This window comes from Chiloscyllium plagiosum, chromosome 11, assembly GCF_004010195.1.
Source record: "Chiloscyllium plagiosum isolate BGI_BamShark_2017 chromosome 11, ASM401019v2, whole genome shotgun sequence".
NCBI lineage: Eukaryota > Metazoa > Chordata > Chondrichthyes > Orectolobiformes > Hemiscylliidae > Chiloscyllium > Chiloscyllium plagiosum.
Window position 1 is genome coordinate 65,126,350 of NC_057720.1, and position 22,203 is coordinate 65,148,552.

Sequence of the window (22,203 nt, forward strand, 5' to 3'; positions counted from 1 at the left end):
AAGTTATCTCTGGAATGTCAGGCCCTCTTATTCGTGGGACCCCTTCAAATCCACTTCTCTGGATCATCCCTCAGTGCAGTGGCATGGTAACTGACATGCAGATTCCTCCTATGTAGTTACAGCAATCGGAAACAGCAATGTCATTAGCATAATTCAGTTACACCATGTGAGTTTTCTGTCCCAGGAAAAGTTGTTACTCAAGACAATGTATTGGATATTGTAATTTCCCTATTGATTGAGCCGACCCGAGGAGTCAGGCTGTCTCAACCGAACCTCTGATCTAATGGTTCATCCAAGACCTTGCAGCATTGTCTCATCAATTCAATACAGTCAATCAAGATAAATGGCTTGCATGTCTGTCTGGCCTGATCCAATTTGGCAGGGAATTCTGCAAGCTTTGTGGCTGGCTTACTACCTTTGTTCCCATCCCAGCATGAAGTTCAATTGACCAATGTTACTTTTTGTGTCTTAGAAGAGCTGTTGTTTTGTTTAGAAAGGATATTCCACTATTTACATATGTAATGCACAAACATCAATTGAGGATTGGTTGACAGGTAGAGAGCAGAAAATAGGCCATTTTCCCAACTATCTTTTGCTGCTTCTCTGACCTTTCCTCATCCATAAGGTTAGAAATGGGGATGTTTGCTGGTGATTGCACAATGTTCACCATCATTTGTGACTCAAAAAGAGAAATTGCTGGAAAATCTCGGGTCTGGCAGTATGTGTGGAGAGAAATCAGAGTTAACATTTTGCGTCCAGTGATCCTTCCTTTGTCCAGATCACAAAGGATAAGGTGATCTTACTGAAAATTATAGAATTGGGACACAGCCTAAGAGTGAAGGGACGAGCCTTTGCAACTGAGATGAGGATTTTCTTCAGCCAGAGGATGGTGATTCTATGGAACTCATGGCGGCAGAGGGCTGTGGAGGCCAAGTCATCGAATGAATTTGGACAGAGATGGATAGGTTCTTGATTAGTAAGGGTATCAAGGACCTCCTATGTCTTATGGAGCTCCAGTGAAAATAAGCTCAGAATGTCAAACCTCCTCCGAATTTCCTGCAAATGATTTGCAACCTTCCTTAATTATGGGGACCAAAACTGCATGGGTTACTTTAGAGAAACATAAACAGAAATTGCTGCCAAACCTCCACAGGTCTGATAGCATATGTGGACAGACAAGAATTCATGTTTAGAGTCCTGTAATCCTTTTTCATAACTAAAGAACTGGAGAAGGGCACAGGCCTCAAAATGTTAACTCTGTTTTCCTGCCACAGTCGCTGCCAAATTTGCTAATTTTCTCCAGGAATTTCTGTCTTTTTTTTTTGTTTCCCGATTTCCAGCATCTGTAGTTCTGTGTTTTATTTCAGGTTACTTGAGATGTGGTCCCATCAATACCCTGTAGAACTCAGACATGCCATATTTAGTGTTATGATTTGAATAATCTAGTTTTGATTAGACTAGATTTGGTCTCTATCAGAAAATAGCTTAAACTTCTGGAAGAACACACTGCTTAAGCCCATTATTGTAACATTTTTGTGTCCTATGCTAAATATTTGTTTTAACTTTCATAAATGAGACAAACAATGGTAAGTTGCCATTTTTATTCTAGAAATCAGTATTGAGCTGAAACTGCTCCAAATGCTTCTCATTTTGGACTATTACAATTGCCAACAGAACAATATTTGTACAATAAACTTGATCTAGATTTTAACTGCTGAAATGGAAGTTCAATATTATTAACTGACTGTGCTATTCTGTAGCAGATGTGCTTTGAAACACTGTTAAGACATGTAAGGCACTAAGAGCAAAACTTTCTTTTTTCATCTAAACATCATTGATGGACATGCCACAAAATGATTCTAAGTAGATACCTTTGGCATCCAGATTATCTTACTATTGCAAAGCACTCAGCAATTTTCTCTTAATATACACATCTCTGAATTTCTTCTCTAATTCCTGTGTAATCATATGGCTGTATTTTTCTTTGGCTAATTTAAACAGAAAAGTGGATGTGGATTCTTGTCTACTTTTCCATTAAAACCAGGAAATGTTGAAAACCCTAATTATTTATTCAATGTTTTTGATGCATTCTTTCCTTCATGCTCCAGCTGTCAACTTTGTATTGATAAACGTAATATGTCTGGGAGAAGTTCACCTATTTCTGATTTTATGTTGTACTGTGCTGCATAGTTTTCAGCTATGATTGTTATAAGAATATTCTCATTTTTCCCTTTTATTGCAGGGTTCACCCACTGAAATACTTGGCATGCCTGACTCTGATCTATCTGTGCTAATACCAGGAGAAACAGAAAGTGATGATGGACCAAAAACCATTGCATCCTTCCAGGTTAAATCAAGTGACATATGCTTTTTCTTAAGGGCGAGTTACTGCTTCAGTAGAAAAGATGTATCACTAATCATTTATTAGCTCTACAATTATTCTAAAAAAATATTATTAGTGGATTGTTCCACAGTGCCATTGCAAAGTCAGAGGAATGCTATTCTATTTATTTTCAAAATGTATAGTTATGTGTGCCAAAAGAATTCCCTAAATTCTAATGTTTACCAATATGTTGTCATAAAGCACTCTTCTTCTCAACCTCTCCCCTCACCTGAGGCATGGTGAACCTCAGGTTAAATCATCGCTAGCCATCTTTGTCTTATGAGAGAGCAGCCATACGTTCTGGTAAGACTGTGGCAAATATGGAATTATATTGTTGAACTACTCTGGTCCATTTGTAAGTTTATCCATGAGTCATCGAGTTTTTTAATAAAAGTGGAGGGGTGTGGGGATGAGGTAGTGACAGTGACATAACATAACTACATTTGGTCCTGTATTCACTGATGCCCATGCACACTTTCCAGAAGTGGTTTAGTGGATCAGAATGGAATTAAAGCATTGTATTCTGCTCTTTCCTCCTTTGACTAGCTCCTCTCTGTCTTGGTGTTGACAACATTTGGAGTATGTTAGTTGGTGTTAATTGCCTCATTTAAGATTTTCTGTTTAATATCGATGAAATGTCAGTAGCCAGTCCAACTATGGAGTCAGCACAGCCTTCTGTCCTATACGTTGCTTTGCAATTGAGCTTTAGGAAAATGCCTTTCATGAGTGGTACTGCAACTACCAGATCAGTTGAGACCATCAAACTCAAATTTAGGATCTTGTATTATGGTCTTGATGAGCTACTGAAGTAACCTATAACAAATTATGGTGGTTACCTTTGTTTTTCACTACTCTGTAGTATTTAGACTGAAATTTCAAAAAGTAATCTTGCTTTGAATATTTGAAAAGCTTTTTGCTCCTATTCTTTAAGTCCTGAATGAATTTATGGAATTCATTTGGGAGTGGGTATTGGAAGTGCGTTAGTACAATTCTGCTGAAGGTTTTGGGGATGCTAGGCAAGTTGACAAAGAAGTGACAAATGAAATACAATGTGGGCAAGTGTGAGCTTATGCACTTGGTAGGAAGAATAGAGGCTTAGACTATTTTCTAAACAGGAAAAGTCTTTGGAAATCTGAGACGCAAAGGGACTTAGGAATCCTAGTTCAGTATTCTCTAACATGTGGGCGGCACGGTGGCACAGTGGTTAGCACTGCTGCCTCACAGCGCCAGAGACCCGGGTTCAATTCCCGCCTCAGGCGACTGACTGTGTGGAGTTTGCACGTTCTCCCCGTATCTGTGTGGGTTTCCTCCCACAGTTCAAAGATGTGCAGGTCAGGTAAATTGGCCATGCTAAATTGCCCGTAGTGTTAGGTAAGGGGTAAATACAGGGGTATGGGTGGGTTGCGCTTCGGCGGGGCAGTGTGGACTTGTTGGGCCGAAGGGCCTGTTTCCATACTGTAAGTAATCTAATCTAAAACATATAGTTTCAGTTGGTGGCTAGGAGGGCAAATGCAATGTTGCCAATCATACCAAGAGGGCAGAAAACAAGTACAGAAATATACTGCTGAGGCTGTACAAGATTTTGGTCAGACTGCAGTTTTTTTAAAATTAGAATTCCTACAGTGTGGAAACAGGCCCTTCGGTCCAACAAGTCCACACCAACCCTCCAAAAAGTAACCCACCCAGACCCATTCCCCTACTACTCAACTCTACCCCTAATTGATGCACCTAACCTACACATCCTTGAACACAACGGGCATTTTAGCATAGCAAATTCACCTAACCTACACATCTTTGGATTGTGGGAGGAAACCGGAGCACCCAGAGGAAACCCACACAGACACGAGGAGAATGTGCAAACTCCAAACAGACAGTCGCCCAAGGTGGGAACGAACCCAAGTTCCTGGTACTGTGTGGCAGCAATGCTAACCACTGAGCCACCATGCTGCTCCTGGCCATGTACCTGAAGAAAGATGTGCTGGCCCAGAAGAGGTTTACCAGAACGATCCTGGCATGAAAGGCTTGCCATATGAAGAGCAATTGAAAACTCCCAATTTATACTTGGTGGAGTTTCGAAAGATGAGAAGGGATCTTATTGAAACTTACAGGATACTGAAAGGCTTGGATAGAGTGTAGGTGGAGAAGATCTTTCCACTAATATGAGAGAAATGGACCCAGGGACACAGCCTTAGAATGAAGAGTCGATCCTTTAGAACTGAGATGAGGAAGAATGTTTTGATTCAGAGGGTTGTGAATGTGTGGAACTCATTGCTTCAGAAGGCTATTACAGAAATATGGCAAAGGGAGGGACAAGACTGGTAGCTTAATGTGCCAGGGTGCTTTAGGTGGGACAGAGGTGGTGGAAAGAGGGGAGGGGGAATTGCATTTTGATTAAGGCAAGTATCACAGCAGTAGTCAGGTATGAAATAACTGAAGGATCATCCAGTGAATCTTTGTGGGTGGAGCTAAGAAATAAGAAGGGGATGGTGATGTTTTTTGGGATTATACTATAGTCCCCCAAATAGTCAACGGGAATTACATGAACAAGTATCCTGGGAGACTGGGGAGACTTGCAGGAGCAATAAGGTTGTCATAGTAGGGGATTTTAATTTTTGTAACATAGACTGGGACTGCCAGAGCGTTAAGGACTTAGAAGGGGTGGAATTTGTTAAGTGCATTCAGGAAAGTTTCCTCAAGCAGTACATAGAGGGTCCTACTTGGGAAAGGGCAAATCTCAACCTATTCTTGGGAATTAGGACAGAACAGATGATGGAGATGACAGTGGGGGAGCACTTTGGGACCAGTGACTACAGTTCTGTTATTTTTAAAATAGTTATGGAGAAGGACAAAACTGGTCCACAAGTTCAAGTTCTAAACTGGGGCAAGGCAAATTTTGATGGAATGAGACAGGAGCTTGTCAGGGTTGATTGGACTGGTTTATTTACAGGCAAAGGGACCTCTGGAAAATGAGAAGCCTTTAAAAGTGAGATAGCTAGAGTTCAAGGTCTATATGTTCTTGTGAGGGTGAAGGGCAAAATTGGCAGGAATAGGGTTCCCTGGATGACCAGAAAAAAGGAGGAGGTTTGGCTCAGGTATAAGCAGCTGGGATCAAGGGAATCCCTGGAGGTATACAGGAGTTTACTGAAGAAGGAAATCAGGAGGGTGAAAAGGGGGCATGTGATAACTTTGGCTGAGAAGATTAGAGTGAATCCATAGAGATTCTTGAAGTTTTTAAAGGATAAAGAATAATTAGAGTGAGAATAGAGCCCCTCAAGGACCAAAGTGGACATGTATGTGAAGAAATGTGTAAGGTTCTCAATGAATATTTCTCCTTTGTGTTTCCCATGGAAAAAGACATGAAGATTTGGGAACTTGGGGAAGTTAGTGGTGATATCTTGGGGACAGTCCATTTCACAATAGAGGAAGTGTTGGATGTATTAGAATGTATGAAGGTGGATAAATCTCCTGGTCCTGACCTGATATATCCAAGAACACTGCTAGAGGCGAGAGAAGAAATTGTGGGGACCTTCTGTGATATATTTGCATCATTGTTAGTCACGGGTGAGGTCCCAGAAGACTGAAGGGTAGGGAATGCTGTGCCATTATTCAAGAAGGGCTGCAAAGAAAAGCCTGGGAACTATAGACTAGTAACCTAACATCTGTGGGAGATAGGTTACTTGAGAAGATTCTGAGGGATATGATATATATGTATTTGGAAAGACAGGGTTTTATTCGGAGTAATCAGCATGGCTTTGTGAGTGGGAGATCTTACCTCACAAATTTGTTAGAGTGCTTTGGTGAAGTGACCAAGAAGGTTGATATGGGCAGGGCAGTAGATATAGTCTATATGGATTTCAGTAAGGCCTTTGATAAGGTTTCACACAATAGGCTGCTCTGGGAGGTTAAATCGCATGGAATCCAGGACAAGTTGGCAAATTAGATACACAATTGGCTTGATGGTAAGAAGCAGATGGTAATAGTGGAAGGATGCTTGTCAGGCTGGAGGCCTGTGATTAGTGGAGTGCCTTGGTGCTGAGCCCATTACTGTTTGTTATGTATATCAATGATTTGGATGAGAATGTACAAGGCATGATTAGTAAATTTGCCAATGACACTAAAATAGGCGGTATCGTGGACGGCTAGGAAGGTTATCAGAAATTGCAGCAGGACATTGATCAGCTGAGGAAGTTGGCTGAGAAATGGCAAATGGAGTTTAATATAGAAAAGTGTGAGATCTTGCATTTTGAAAAATCAAATCAAAGTAGGAGTTTCAAGGTGAATGTTAGGGCTTTAAGGAGTGTAGTAGAACAGAGGATCTTGGATTTCAGATTCATAATTCTCTGAAAGTGGAGTTACAGGTAGACAGGGCAGTGACGAGGGCTTTTGGCACACTGGCCTTCATCTGTCAGAGCATTGAGCATAGAAGTTAGGAAGTTATGTTGCAGTTATACAGGATATTAGCGAGGCCACACTTGGAATATTGTGTTGAGTTTTGGTCACCTTGTTATAGGAAGGATGTTTTTAAACTGGAAAGAGTGTAGAAGAACTTTACAAGGATGCTGCCTGGTCCGAACGATCTGAGTTACAGGGAGAGGATGGACAAGCTAGGACTTTTTTCTTTCAAGCATAGGAGACTGAGCAGGGTGAGGACCTTATAGAGGTGTATAAGATCATGAGAGGCATGGATAGGGTGAATACATGCAGTCTTTTTTCCAGGTTTGGGGAATCGAGGCTTAGAGGGCATCAGTTTAAGGTTAGAGGGGAAAGAGTAAAAGGGAACCAGAGGGGCAACTTTTTTAAACAGAGGGTGGGATGCATGTGGACTGAGCTTCCAGCAGACATGGTTGAGGTGAGTACATGAACAACATTTAAAAGGTAAATGGACAAATACATGGCTGGAATGGTTAGAAGGATATGGGCCAAGTGCAGGGAAATGGGGTTAGTGTGTACAGACATTTTGGTCAGCACGGTCCTGTTTGGGCCAAAGGGCCTGTCTCCGTGCTAAAAGACTCTATGACATCCACTGGCTCTCCTCTATCTAACTTGATCGTTACCTCCTCAAAGAACTTTAACAGATTTCTCAAGTATGACCTCCCCTTAACAAAGAATTGCTAATTCAGTCCTATGTTACCATGCACTTTGAAGTACTCCCCAGTTCATCCTTAATAATGGAATCTAAAATCTTACCAAAGAGTAAGATCAGGCTAACTGGCCTATGCACAGTTTCCTGTCTTCTGCACCAACCCCACCCCCCCACCACAAACAGGGATCTAACATTACCATTTTCCAGTCCCATATGACCCTCCCTGACTCCAGCAATTCCTGAAGGCTCACCACCAATGCCTCTATAATCTCCTCAACTATCTCCTTCAAACTCTAGGATGTCGTCCACTCGAGGGGGTTGACACGGTGGCTCAGTGGTTAGCACAGCCGCCTCACAGCGCCAGGGACCCGGATTCAATTCCAGCCTTGGGCAACTGTCTGTGAGGAGTTTGCACATTCTCCCTGTGTCTGCGTGGGTTTTCTCCGGGTGCTCTGGTTTTCTCCCACAGTCCAAAGATGTACAGTTCAGGTGGATTGGCCATGCTAAATTGCCCATAGTGTTCAGGGATGTGTAGCTTTGGTGCATTAGTCAGGGATAAATGTAGAGTAATGGGGATTGGATTTGGGTGGGATACTCTTCAGAGGGTTGGTGTGGACTTGCTGGGCTGAAGGGCCTGTTTCCAAACTGTAGGGATTCTAAGATTTGGTCCAAGTGATTTATCCACCTTCAAGCTTTTTAGTTTCCCCAGTGATTTCTCCTTAGTGATGACCACAAAACTCACACTGGCTTCCTGACTATCTTGAAGTTCTGGGATGTTGCTGGTGTCTTCAACTGTGAAAATTGATGTAAAGTACCTATTCAGTTCCTCTGCCATTTCTTTGTTCCACATTACTACTTTTCCAGCCTTACTTTGCATTAGTCCAATGTCTAACCCTCCCTATAAAGCCTTAAGTAATGCATGTTAGCTTTTAGTCAAGCTCTCTTGATTTTGGCTCCTGCTGAAGCATTCATCCAAACAACAACATGGTCAGCATTGGCTGAATGTGGCAATGTTAATTAATACAGGCAAGGTTTGTGAAGGTTTGTAACTCAGGTTGAGGTTTAGGGTGTAGGGGTTTGCTCGCTGAGCTGTAGATTTGATACCCAGACGTTTCATTATCTGGCTAGGTAACATCATCAGTGGCGACCTCCAAGTGAAGCGAAGCTGTTGTCTCCTGCTTTCTATTTATATCTTTCTCCTGGATGGGGTTCCTGGGGTTTGCAGTGATGTCATTTCCTGTTCTTTTTCTGAGGGGCTGATAGATGGCATCTAGATCTATGTGTTTGTTTATGGCGTTGTGGTTGGTGTGCCAGGCCTCTAGGAATTCTCTGGCATGTCTTTGCTTAGCCTGTCCCAGGATAGATGTGTTGTCCCAGTCGAAATGGTGGTTTTTTTCATCCGTGTGTAGGGCTACGAGGGAGAGAGGGTCATGTCTTTTTGTGGCTAGCTGGTGTTCGTGTATCCTGGTGGCTAACTTTCTTCCTGTTTGTCCTACGTAGTGTTTGTGGCAGTCCTTGCATGGAATTTTGTAGATGACTTTGGTTTTGTCCACGGTTTGTACTGGATCTTTTAAGTTTGTTAGTTTTTGTTTGAGAGTGTTGGTGGGTTTGTGTGCTACTAGGATTCAAGGAGTCTTAGTAGTCCTTGCTTTTGGAGTTTTCAAATTTGCCAGAGAGTATTAAATAAGATCTGAGGAAATAATTTCTGAGGAAGGATCACCCCACTTGAAATGTTAACTCTGATTTCTTTCCACAGATGCTGCTCGACCTGCAGGGTTTTTCCAGCACTCTCTATTTTTGTTTAAGGTTAAATAAGAGTTCACTGACCATGCAAAGCAGGCTAAAGAATTAATCTGTAATGAATTTGCAAAGAGTTATAGGTCAGATGGATGATTGACCTGAAGGTAATAGATGGAAGATAATGTAGGGAAGTATGAAATTTTGATAGGACAAATGGAAAGCAGGTTTTTTTTAAAAAAAGTGAGGCACAAGAGTATGTGGGAATCCTTGTACATAATTCAAGGGAAGCTTATTGTGTCAATACAATCAATGGTACATTGGCCTTTATTGCTAAGAGTTTGGAATATGAAAGTAAGAAAGTCTTGCTGTAATTATGTAAGGCTTTGGTGAGACTGCAGATGGAGTATTATATAATGTTTTGCTTTCCTGCAGAAAAACAAATGTGCTTACCTTACTGAGGGGGGTGGCTGTGAAGGTACAGCAGTAGTTTATGAGACTGGTAGATTGAATGGAGAGCTGTATTGTATATGAGAACGAGCAGAACAATCTTATATTATTGAGAGTTTAGAAGGATCAGAGATGGTCTTGCAGAAATAAATGTACCAAGCAAAGATTGGATGCTGAAGTAGGTAGTAGATGGAGAGAATGCTGTTCAATTGGAGGATTGTAAAGTTTTGGAATTCTCAACTGCAGTAGCTGTGGATGCTCATTGAGCAGATTCAAGGCCAAAATGTTTTGTTTGAAGGAAATTAAGGAACTGTATGGCATAAGGCAGATAAAAGGAATCGGTGTAAAAGTTGAGCCATGATCATACTTAATGACAGAGCAGGTTCAAAGGGAATATGGCCCACTCCTGCTTATATTTCTTGTGTTCTTAAGTCAGACTGAAAGTGAAATAGTATTATAGATGGCAAAATCAACATATATTTGAGAAACTGGAGATTTGTTCTGAGACCTCGCCCAGATATTGTAAAGGATACAATAGTTATGGTTGTAAGGTGCCCAGTTGCTATGCATTCTTCTTCCCATCTGCTATACAATGTAATTATGTTTGAAAAAAAGTTGCATGAAACTTGCAGTGTAGGAAAGATTCCTTTTCATAAACTGCTGCCAGCTTGAATTAATACACAGTGAAAAATGTTACTAATTATTATTTGTCCTCTCTGGACTGTTTTTATATTGTAACAACTAATGAGACTATTTTACTCCTCCTCCTCCTCTCTTCATATCTTATAGAAATTGAGCAACATTGACAAATCTGAGACTGAAGTAAGTTTGTCTTAAATTGTATGTTTAATTATAATGTTTATAATGATATCTAGTAGAGGATGTGAAAAGGCTTGCCAGGATCGATGTAATGTCTACTTTACACAATGTGTAATATCTTGGTGATTGCCTAGCTGATATGCTACCAAGGTGCGTGTTCCACTGCATGAGTCAAGATTAGAGTGGTGCTGGAAGAGCACAGCAGGTCAGGCAATATCTGGGGAGCAGGAAAAATCGATGTTTTGGACAAAAGCCCTTCATCAGGAATGGTTTCCTGACCTGCTGGGCTTTTCCAGCACCACTCTAATCTTGATTTTAATCGTCAGCATCTGCAGTACCCACTTCTGCCTAGTTCCACTGCATGAGGTGAGTGAGCAGTAGGATGTCTTGTTTGGCACTATAAAATACCTCCCTGGATCACAGTAGTGATGACACTGAATGGTGTCGACAGTACCTCCATGAACAGTGCAGCATAAGAGGTACAGTTTGAGATATCTGACAATGTTAAAACTCACAAACGTTATCATATACCCAATATATTCCACAGTATATTACCTATGAGTTAGCTTGGGATTGATTGGGTCTTTCTGTAAGGCTGTTAGAAAGGCCAAGCTGCCAAATAAATGTGAGAGGGGAGGGGAGCTCAGGAAGTGGGGCTGCTGGATGAGTGATTGAGGGAGAAGTTTGGGAAGAGGGGTTGCTGAGTGAGAGAGTGGTGGAATGTAAGATTGGGAAGGGGGCATTTCTTTGCAGGTGAGGGTGAGTGATTTGCGTTTCTGTGTGGGGTGAGGTGGGGTTGAGTGAAAGGCAGGTAGAGAGAGGCTTGACTGAGTTTTCTGTCGACAGGGAATATGAAAAGCCTGGCTGAAACCTGTATGAAGAAATAAAATATTAGCATTTTTAAAAATTATCTTAAAAGCCCAGATTTTCATATTTAAATGATGTAATTATATATTGACCTAAAATAGTCATTTACAGTAATGAGGCCATTTTGCCCACTAAGTTCATGCCAAATTGCCATGGAGCAGTCAGTCCTCTGAATACTCATCCCAGTACATTTATCTCCCTCAAAGTGGCCATCCACTTTCATTTTCAAATCATTAATTGTTTCCATTTCTCTCACCCTTGTCATTACTACTTGCTGCATATAAAAATACACATTTTCACATTCTACCTGTGCAAAGTTTAATAATTATACTATGCTATCTTGGAGAAAGTGAGGATTGCAGATGCTGGACATCAGAACTGAAAAATATGTTGCTGGAAAAGCGCAGCAGGTCAGACAGCATACAAGGAGCAGGAGAATTGATGTTTCAGGCATAAGCCTTTCTACTATACTATCTTGTTGAGTTTTTTCGCTCTTGGTATCAGGGAATTTTACATGCACAACTGCATTGAATGCTAACCTACTGATGTCATTTCAATGATTTATACAAATGCATTTTTCCAGAATCTTGATAGCGATAGATGGTAAACCAAGAAGAAACAATTATTTCCAATCACTTGAAGCCTAATAACTACACACTTCTGAGTGGCCTAAAGGACTTGTATTTGACTGCAGATCATAAAATGTGTTTTATTTACTTGATTCTGTGTTACAAAAATATCTAACACCTTTTGTTTTGAGCCACTCTCAGCCCTCGATAGCATTTTTTTCCACTGTATCTTATGCATAGCCATGGCACATGGTACAGATTCTGTAACATGATACCCATCAGGCACTCAAATGGGCCTGTCCTGTTTCCCTTGGCTCTGTTGTAGACCTCGTAGTACTTCTTGTGCATTTCAACCCACCAATGTAAGTCTCCATTCACCTCTTCACAAGAAGGGAATGTACATGTTATATGGTGGGTTCATGCTGAAGGTAAACCATATAACATGTCTATTTCCTTTGCAATGGAACCATTCCCTCTGTAATATACTGATTCTCTCTTCTACATTCACATTATCTCATTGTCCTTTCTCTGGCTGTTCCCCATGTAAGTCTTCATTCACCTCTTCACTCATTCCATGTGCATTTTCTTCATGAGAAAGTAACTTCAAACAAGTGTACTGCATCCATTGCTCATAATGATCTTCTCTGAACCGGGAAGACCAAATGCAGATCTGCAGATTTGTCAAACATTAGCATCTATCTACAAATGTACCCGAGTTCCTCATTCTTTAAGGTCTCCATCTCACTCCATTCTGTTCTCTGGTCTTATAAACATTTCCAGTGGAGTCCATGCAAGCTGAAGGAAGAGAATCGGATCATTTTATTAAGCATTTCTCCCCTACTGTATTGACTTGAATTATTTCAAATCTAAACTTCTTTTACACAATGGAGTATGGGGAACGCAGTGTAGCTCAATCAACACTTTGGGCTAGAGAGAAAGGATTAGATTAGATTAGATTAGATTACATTACATTACATTACAGTGTGGAAACAGGCCCTTCGGCCCAACAAGTCCACACCGACCCGCCGAAGCGAAACCCACCCATACCCCTACATTTACCCCTTACCTAACACTACTGGCAATTTAGCATGGCCAATTCACCTGACCCTGCACATCTTTTGTACTGTGGGAGGAAACCGGAGCACCCGGAGGAAACCCACGCAGACACGGGGAGAATGTGCAAACTCCACACAGTCAGTCGCCTGAGGCGGGAATTGAACCCGGGTCTCAGGCGCTGTGAGGCAGCAGTGCTAACCGTGCCGCCCACATGATCATGGTGATCATGAATTTGGTTACTAATCTGGTGAAGCAGGCTCCACATCTGTTTTTGTCTCTTGCACTTGACTGGATTCTATTCCATATTGCCAGCTTTACCCGATTCCATTTCGTTTCTCTCCACTATCATTTCTATGCTTAAATTTCTTTGTGGATAGGGTCAACCTCTTCCTTGTCCTCAGCCTTGCTATTATGATAGCTCTACCCTCTGTAGAGCTTTACAGCATGGAAAGATGCCTTGGGCTCAATCTGTCCATGTCAATCAACAAGACCCTAACTCTCTAATCCCACTTTCCAGCATGTGTCTTGTAGCCTTTTATGCTATGACATTACATACCATCCTTTCAGGCAGTAAATTCAAATTAACCCCCACCTTTGGGTGAAAAAACCTTTTCCTCAAATCTTGTTTAAACCTCCTGCCCCTTACCTTAAACCTGTTAGCTCCCTTTCTAAGGGGTAAAAACAATGACTGCAGATGCTGGAAACCAGATTCTGGATTAGAGTGGTGCTGGAATGAACTGCTGTGCTTTTCCAGCACCACTCTAATCCAGCTCCCTTTCTAAGTGTTAATTACTTTATTAAGTACTAAGTCTCTTCTACCCTACCTTTTCCCTGCCCCTCATAATTTTGTATAACTCAATCAGGTCGGTGTCACCTCTAAGGGAAACAACCCCAGCCTTTCTACTGTCTCTTCGTAGCTAATATGCTGCATCCTAGACAAATTCTGGTGAATCTCCTCTGCACCCTCTCCAGTACAATCACATCCTCCCTACTGTGCAGTAACCAAAACACTGTGGGATTTTCCTGAGTACATTCCTGTCTCTCTTGTTCTGACTGGTGGTCAACCATTCCTTTTCTGACTGCATTTCATTCAGCTGCAGGGTAATATTGTCTAAATACATGTAATTGATGTGTAACCCAGCATTGTGGATGTATTGCTGTGCCTCCAAGTGGCACTCGTTCTCTAAAACACAGTGCTCTTGCTGGCCAAACCAGTTGCACTTCCTGCAATTGTGATCATCCAGATTGTCAGGAGTGTGTAAGATTTCCGACATTCTGCAACACACAGGACTGAGGATCTTGCCATACCTCTGATAATTTAGTTCCATTCTAAATTTAAGCCAAGTAGAAAATTGTTTGTTTCTTTTTTTTTAACAAATAGCTAGAACTCCTACCTTTCCTTAGTGCAGCTTTAAATAGTGAAAAGTCAGTTACCTATTACCTATCAGTCACCTCTCTGCTTTGTGCTGACATCATTTTTGTCAGCCATTTTAAATTCTGGCAGGGTTGCACTCATGATTAGCTGCTACTCTGACTAGCTTGACCCCAGCCTCAACCCTTTGGCTTTATTAAGTTGTGCTGCTGCTGGTGTTCCAACACGTTCACTCTGCTCAGTTCTCACTGCTGCTCCACTTGACTCTGTCTGGGCCTTGATCCTTCAGTTTTTCTTTAGATGCTCCAATGCTGCTGTTCACCCATGGTTCACTCCATTCCTACTCCTGCTCTGACCGGCTCCATTGCATGATAATCTCTAAATAGAATATAGAACATTACAGCGCAATACAGGCCCTTCGGCCCTCGACGTTGCGCCGACCTGTGAAACCAATCTGAAGCCCATCTATGCTACACTCTTCCATTATGATCAATATGTTAATCCAATGACCATTTAAATACCCTTAAAGTTGGAGTCTTCTACTGGTTCAGGCAGGACGTTCCATATCCTTACTACTCTATGAGTAAAGAACCTACCTCCGACATCAGTCCTATATCTATCACACCTTAATTTCAAGCTATGTCCCCTCGGACTAGCCATCATCATTCATGGAAAAAGGCTCTTACTGTCCATCCAATTTAATCCTCTGATCATCTTGTATGTCACAATAAGTCACCTCTCAACCTTCTTCTCTGTAATGAAAACAGCCTCAAGTCCCTCAGCCATTCCCCATAAGACCTAAATAGGACACCTTTTCTCCATTTATGCATTATTATCCTGCTGCCCCTGCAAGGTAAAAGGGGAAGGTTGTTACTGCACTGTTGTCCTCCATGGCCAATGGCATCCACTCCAGTTCATTGCAGAGATTATATTTCAATGCTGACAGGTCCTTAACAGCAAAATGACTCAGAACCATTCTAAGTACCCTTAAAGTGTGCTATAACTCTTCAGTTGGTATGTCTGACGCAGTGGTGGTTGCTATGGTGAGATTAAGACATGCATAAGCTTGGATCTGCTGGCCTGTGTTCCTGTCACCCACTGCTAATAATTGACAAATTTGTCTCTGTATCAATTAAAAGGTCACTCAGTCAAAATCTGGGCTCATTTCTGTTTTGCTTCTAGAAATGGGATTCGCAAATAATCTCAACGTCCATTCTCTGCTGACATGCTTTTTGTATGTCGCTCAGCTGGGTTGCGTTTTTCATTTAAATGCTTTATAGGCATGCCGTTATTCTATTCCAGACATTCCCATGCATTATTTAATCCATCACCATCTCTTTCAATTATTCCTTCACACAGGGTATGGGTATTGGTAACTAGACCAGCATTTATTGTCTGTCCATGATTGAAGGTGTTGGTGAGCTGCTTTCTTGAACCACTGCAGTCCATGTGGTGTGGTACACTCACATGCACTTATGGAGAGAGTTCCAGGATTTTGACCCAGCCACAGGAATGGTTATAAAGTTCCAAGTCAGGATGTTGTGCAGTTTGCAGGGAAACTTGAAGATTGTGGTGCTCCCTTAGGTCATAAAGGTCACATGTTTGGAAACTTTATAAACACTGTTCAACCGTAAATTTTCTGCATTCCTTTGAAAGGTCTAAACGTAGAAATGTAACTTGTCTGTTCTTTCTCCCAGATACTGACAAACCTATTATTTATTGTCTGCAATTTTTCTTTATGTTTTCAGATTCAGATTTTGTTTTATGTTTGTATTAACTCTGTGGGCAGGTTTAGCTTTCTTTGATCACCGTTATATCATTCATATGCTTCTACAATATAAATTGGGGTAGGCAAAGCAATTTTATTTTTCAAAAATGAATAGTGTTTGGATTAGTTTGTAGTTGATTACTTGCTTTCTAGTGAAATTTTAGGTGCAATTGGTTTTCTTGAAAAATATTTTATGGTTTAGCCACATTTATTTGTGGTTATTTTCTCGTTATCCAGTGAATTGCGACATGTTCTTTGATAGGTGCTTTTAATCAGCCTGTTTGGATAAGTTAGAATATGTGTTTGGGGAATATGGTAGTTGAACCTGGACCTCCATCCAGAGACACTACCACTGCACCACAAGAACCCTCTGGTGTTTTTTTCCTCTGCATTTTAGCAATGGAGCGTTTAAGTCAGGCATCATAAGTAATTGAAAAGGAAGCGGCTTTCTGAAACAATCAGAATCAGATGAGATGGCAGTGAAGTGTCATACTTTTTGAAAGTTTAATATAGATAAGAGTTTAAATTATATAGATCAGTTAGCTACCTGGCATTGCACTGTAGAAAGGAAATTGTTTTATGCATAACTTGAATTCATATAACAAATGTTTCCTGGAGAACTGTTGTTGAATTATGTCTGTTGTTCTGTGTCCCTCGTTGCTATATATTTGACAGTGACAGTTAATGAGAATGCTGTGTAATTAACCATTCTACTTTTCCTTGTATCAGATGCCAGGTGTTCACATTGTCAGTGATACCAGTGTGACTGAAGAAAGCTTATCATTGTCAAAATCAAGAAGTCCACAAGAAACTGAAGGAACAAAAGATGTTGAGGTTTTATAAAATCTTAAACATTTTCTTTCAGATATCATTATGTCTTAGATAATTCTGCAAAAATGCAGCTCCATAGTACCCACATTTTAGCTGGCTACATTGCCAGTTTGTGCGTAAATGATGTTGGTGCATTCTGTGCACAGATCCAGTGCAATTCATGGCAGTAGCCATTGTGGTGAGGACTGTAGCATTATTGTTCGAGCGCTTACCTGCAAAGTAGTGAGACTTATTTTACATCATGTACTTTTTTGACCCAAATGTTCCAGCAAATGCCCTGTCTTAAAAGCACACAGCATAAAATGCGTTCAGCACCAGGAAGGAAATCCCCCATGTGCTATTTGAAGCAATCGTCAACTAATTTAAGCTAATTGCTAATTGACTTCTATTGAGGTTGCTGTGTTTGTGAAAGTGCTATAAGGTTTTTTTAAACATAAATTTGAAGCCTGAGGGGAATAATGTTGCATGTGATGAGGGCTTTGGTTGTGACCAGTTTGTCAGAGGGCCTTGTGCAGAGATTGAAACCTGTACTGTTGAGCATAAAAGTGGTGACCAGCTTTATCAGGACATTTGTGAACACAACCGTGATGCAGTGTTTGGTGACCAATGTCTCAGCTTCCATTGTGGCACAAGCAGATTCCACCAAATGCCGAGAAGGTCATACTTCCCAGTAGTCTCGTCAACTAAAGCATTGTTTTAGACTACTGTTTTTATTTGTGTAGCAAAACACCTTCCATTGTATGCCTGTTGTACACAAATATGTATACATGGGTTTTATTCTGGAATCATCAGCATATAATTAGCTGATGTCTCTAATTGTTCAGCGACCAACCTTTTGTTTGCTGTGGTAACTTCAATGCACCTAGCACAGTGCAGAAGGAAGGCATCGAGGCCACTGTAAAAGCACTTGAATTGAGCTGCATGAATCTCTGGCTTTGGCTGCACATATATTGGGGTAGTAGAATCCCTTTCAGTTACAGTATGGAGTTGCGTGAATGGGGGTGTGTAAGTGTGTTGTATATTTGATACCTGGAATACTTGAAAGGCTGTGCAGTCAATCCATCTGCTTCTGTCTGACAAGAGAGAATGAAATGTAGTTAAAAATTTCAATGATTAGGCAGGTTCAGTGGAAGGCAAACTGAGATGTTGCAAAAATCCCCCAGTTCTTCCTCAAAGAAGCTAAATACAAAATACAGAGGAACCTCGATTATCCGGCATTCGATTATCCGAATTTCAGATTATCTGGCAAGATCGCAAGGTCCTGATGCTTGGCTAAATTATGTTATCTGGCATTTGATTATCTGGCATTCCATTAACTGAACGAAATACTCCCCACCCATGTCCTTTGGATAATCGAGGTTCCACTGTACTTCTGACCAAGATCACATCCAAAGTCACTGGCAATACTGTCACTGAGTTTGCAGGTACAATTACAGCAGGTAGCATATTTCACTGAGAATGTCCTTACTGAAGTGTAAATGTCATGTGCATTATTCCTTAATGAGGTTTAGCTCCCTGAAAAAATTGGGTAGATGTGGCCTCCTGCGAAAAGCCCTTCAATCCCCTCTTCTCCCTCTTCCCTCTCCCAAAAACCTGCCTTGGTCTACACGACCTTTGTTCATTCTTAAAACTTGCTGTATTTCATGAAGAATGGTAACTATTACACCTATTTCTGTGAGCAACTGGCAATTTTAATCTACTATACATCTGAATTAAAGCAACAGATAGCATTAAAAATCTTCAGCAACTAAACTGCAGGCATTAAATGGTTCACTTAAAAACATGGGTGGTGTTAGTGGATCCTTCTTGGTGCTGAATAGGTTTGCATTGTGCAAAATTAAGTTAAGCTGCAGTGTTGATCAAAATGACACAGCTGATACTAAATCAGCATTGTGTGTTTAATGTAGTTATGAAACTGCCTGCTCTGCATACATCTTGTAGCCATGTGCTGTTTGCATGCTGACATCCTCACCAATGTGATGCTCGACACAATTCACCCCAGAAGTATGCATAAGAGGTGCAAGTGTCACTTTGGAAACTAAACAGCATCCGTAGTGCACAATAAAAGGTGCTACCAATCGGAAGTTCATGTCACTAACCTATTTCATATGTCTCATCCGTTTAATTAGCACATAAAGAAAGGTTTAGGACAAAAAACTCTTGAGTTCTAACAATTGAATCATTTTGTGTAGGATCAAAGTCCTGGAATGGTTGAAAGTCAATTAGGACATAGTTATGAAAAATCCATCCTGAAATTTATCGGTGATGATACTAACATCCATGAAAGAGACCTGAAAGAAACTCCTGTTCCTCTGTTAAAGGTCAGAACTTAAATATTACTATTCACACTGATCATGTTTGTAAAAAAGCTTAAAGCAGAACTAAGCTGTGTATACTAAGGAGGTTTTAGTTTCCTCTTTGAGCCAATCGCAGCCAGAATTATGTGGTGCAATTTATATTAACGTCCATAAGTTAATAACAGGAGTAGGGCATTCAACCCTCCAGTTTGTTCCAACTTTCATTTTGATCCTGCTGATCTGTATCTTAAAGTAAGAGCAGAAGTAGGCCATTCAGCCCATTGAGTCTGCCCTGCCAGTCATTATGTTTGCGACTGAATGCCTTCTACACAGCCAATCTCCATATTACTGTGTACCACTGGAAAACAGAAATCTGTCAATTTCTACCATAAACATACTCACCACTGAATCTCCATAGCCCTCTGTGGTAGAGCACTCCAAAGGTTCACAATCCTAACAGTAAAAAAAACTCTCCTCGTCTTGGACCCAAGTGGTATCCCCTGATTCTAGACTCCAAAACCGGGGTAACATCTTACCAGTCTATTCCTTTAAGTATTTTGTAAGTTTGAATGAAATTACCTCTCATTCATTGAAACTCTACAGAACATGGACTCACTTTGCCCAGTCTCTCTTCATAGGATAGTGCCTCTAACCAGGAACAAGTCTAGTGAATCTTTGTTGCATTCCGTCTATGGTAATGACATAAGGAGACTAAAGTCTGCACACTACTCCAGATGCAGTCTAACCCAGCTCCTATATGGTTAAAGAAAGTCCATATGCTTGGTCAGTTTTCTCAGTTGGCTGGGTGGCTGGTTTGTGTTGCAAAATGATGCCAACAATGTGAGTTCATTTCCCACACTGGCCGAGATTATCATGAATATCCTATCTTCCCAACCTCATCCTTCACCTGAAGCTTGGTAACCCTTGAGTTAAACTCACCTACAGTTGTCTGTCTTTCTAATGAAAAAGCAGCCCTGTGATTATCTGGGCCTATGGCAACATTTTTTTAATATGCTTGCCTTGATTCTGTGATTCTCCCATACTTGACTAATAAAGACTAGCGAAAATAAAATCAGTCTTTTCTTGATTGCGTGCAGGCTGTGAAGAGAGTCAGACTTCACTTCATGTTGTACAAAAATGTACCTACCTAATATTGGTCTAATACTTTATGTTTAACTTTCAATGTCTTTAAGGTATCTCCTATGTGTCTAATACTGTAGTTTGATTTCAGGTTGGTATTGAAGCTGTTGTTCCTAAAAACCCCAAGTCAAAGAAGGCATTTGAGGCACTAACTGCTATGGGAATATTACAGCAGCAACTTGTGTGAGTAGCTGAGTACAATTGTCTTGAATTCATCTTGATTCTGAACTGAATTAATTTTCACGTGCTGCATTGTTTAACCAATTATTTCAGATGGAATGTCACAAAAGTGTAATCACAGGCAATGTTTAACTCAAGCAAATTGGCATAAATTTGTAGGTGATGGGGTTCTGGTGCCAGATCTAGAAGTAGGCAGCATTGTATAAGGCAGAAGCAGCTGAGTGAACAAATTACATGTTGGGCAGCCAATTAATGAAGCAGAGTTGCAAGGCCCATTCAATCAACTGATTTTTGGGGGTAGTAGGAAGGAAAGCAGAAATTACAAGTGTTGCTGCCATTTTTAAGCATCACCCAGACCTACGTGGACGTTTTATTCTCAAACTATTCTCTTACTGCAGTTGAGATGAGTTATTGTGCAAACTCAGAACATTAGCTTTCAGCTTCAAGCCAGAAAAGGTGTGAGGGATGTGACGAAATGTGCCTTTAAGAAGGATATGTTCTGTGTTGTAAACCTGATGCCAAGGTGTCTGCTCCATGGAGAGCTTTAGGGTCTTTTAAGGGAGACAAAAGAAGCATGAGTGGGTGGAATTATGCTCACACACACCCAAGCTTTTAGTTTTTGCTTTCAGTTGTTGAAGTTACTGTTTTTGGAGTTGCAGCTGCTAGGTACAGCTCTTTCTCTGCTGCAAAAAAAAAACTTGAGCTCTCTCGCTGCTTCTAGGTTCATTTTGTCGGTGTTCATTTTCCTGGGCTGGAGGAGATAGCAAGGGAGAGAAATGTCTTTTGCTGAATTTGCCTTTGCCAAGGGTGTATTTATGGGATGCTGCTATACTGGAACATTTGATGAACAGTAATAAAGTATTATTTTACTAAGTCTTTTTGTAGAGTTAAGGTTATTCTTTTTTGTTTGTATTTTAATTGTGGTGTAAGAATAAAGTGTGTTTTGCTTAAAGCCTAGTAGTTGAACCAATTGAATCACATCTGGAACACAGTGCCTTACATTTGCCTTTAAATAAGATAGAAGTTTGGGTCTAGGCTATCCCCTTGATATATATTGGGGGTGTTTGGTGTGCTCCATAACAGGGGAGAGTTTGATACTCCAATGTTTACAACACATCCTGCAATCTAATTTTCTACGTCCTTCAGTGGAGACAGAAAGAGACAAGAAGCTGCGGAATGGTATAAACCAGATGAAGGATGGCTCCCAGTGACCTCCTTCATACAACCAGGTGAATGTAAATTGTTGATGAGCAGAGTTTTGCTATGAGGTGGACAAAATATAATGGATCTGAACAGAGAGAGATTGACTGGGTGAAAAAAGCATAGCATACAGCAGCAGTTGTACCATGGTGAACTCTGTCTTGTGGGTGTTGAGAACTTGCCTCCCAATAACAGAGTCCTCCACATTCCATGTCAGTGAATGTGTGAGAGAAACATCCATGAGGATCCACCACAAGGACTGGCAGGTAAGGAAGAGACCAGTTAATAAATGTCTGAAAAATGACATTGCACTTCTGCCAGCAAGACAGCAAGGTCAGAGAAAGTGTGAAGAATGGTGGAAGTGAGCCAAACCTGCGAATCTTGATGGCTACTTTTGAATAAAGTCTGAAATGCAATGGAAAGCAGGTTCATCCATAGTCAGGGATCTTGC

At 40.9% G+C, this 22,203-nt stretch overlaps 2 protein-coding genes across 4 annotated transcripts in view; one reads left to right on the forward strand and one right to left on the reverse strand.

The window, feature by feature from the left end:
• Positions 1-22,203, forward strand: part of axdnd1 (axonemal dynein light chain domain containing 1) — a 166,354-nt gene that overhangs the window by 137,807 nt on the left and 6,344 nt on the right. For all 3 annotated transcript variants that reach the window (XM_043699576.1, XM_043699573.1, XM_043699575.1), the window contains exons 23-27: positions 2,243-2,347; positions 10,443-10,475; positions 16,834-16,938; positions 19,128-19,256; positions 20,464-20,555. In XM_043699576.1, the coding sequence (XP_043555511.1) occupies positions 2,243-2,347; positions 10,443-10,475; positions 16,834-16,938; positions 19,128-19,256; positions 20,464-20,555 (464 nt within the window). The remainder of the gene's footprint in view (positions 1-2,242; positions 2,348-10,442; positions 10,476-16,833; positions 16,939-19,127; positions 19,257-20,463; positions 20,556-22,203) is intronic.
• Positions 17,846-22,203, reverse strand: part of LOC122554482 (podocin-like) — a 70,895-nt gene continuing 66,537 nt past the window's right edge. Inside the window, exon 8 of the mRNA XM_043699583.1 lies at positions 17,846-18,008. Within this exon, the coding sequence (XP_043555518.1) occupies positions 17,910-18,008 (99 nt within the window). The 3' untranslated portion in view covers positions 17,846-17,909. The remainder of the gene's footprint in view (positions 18,009-22,203) is intronic.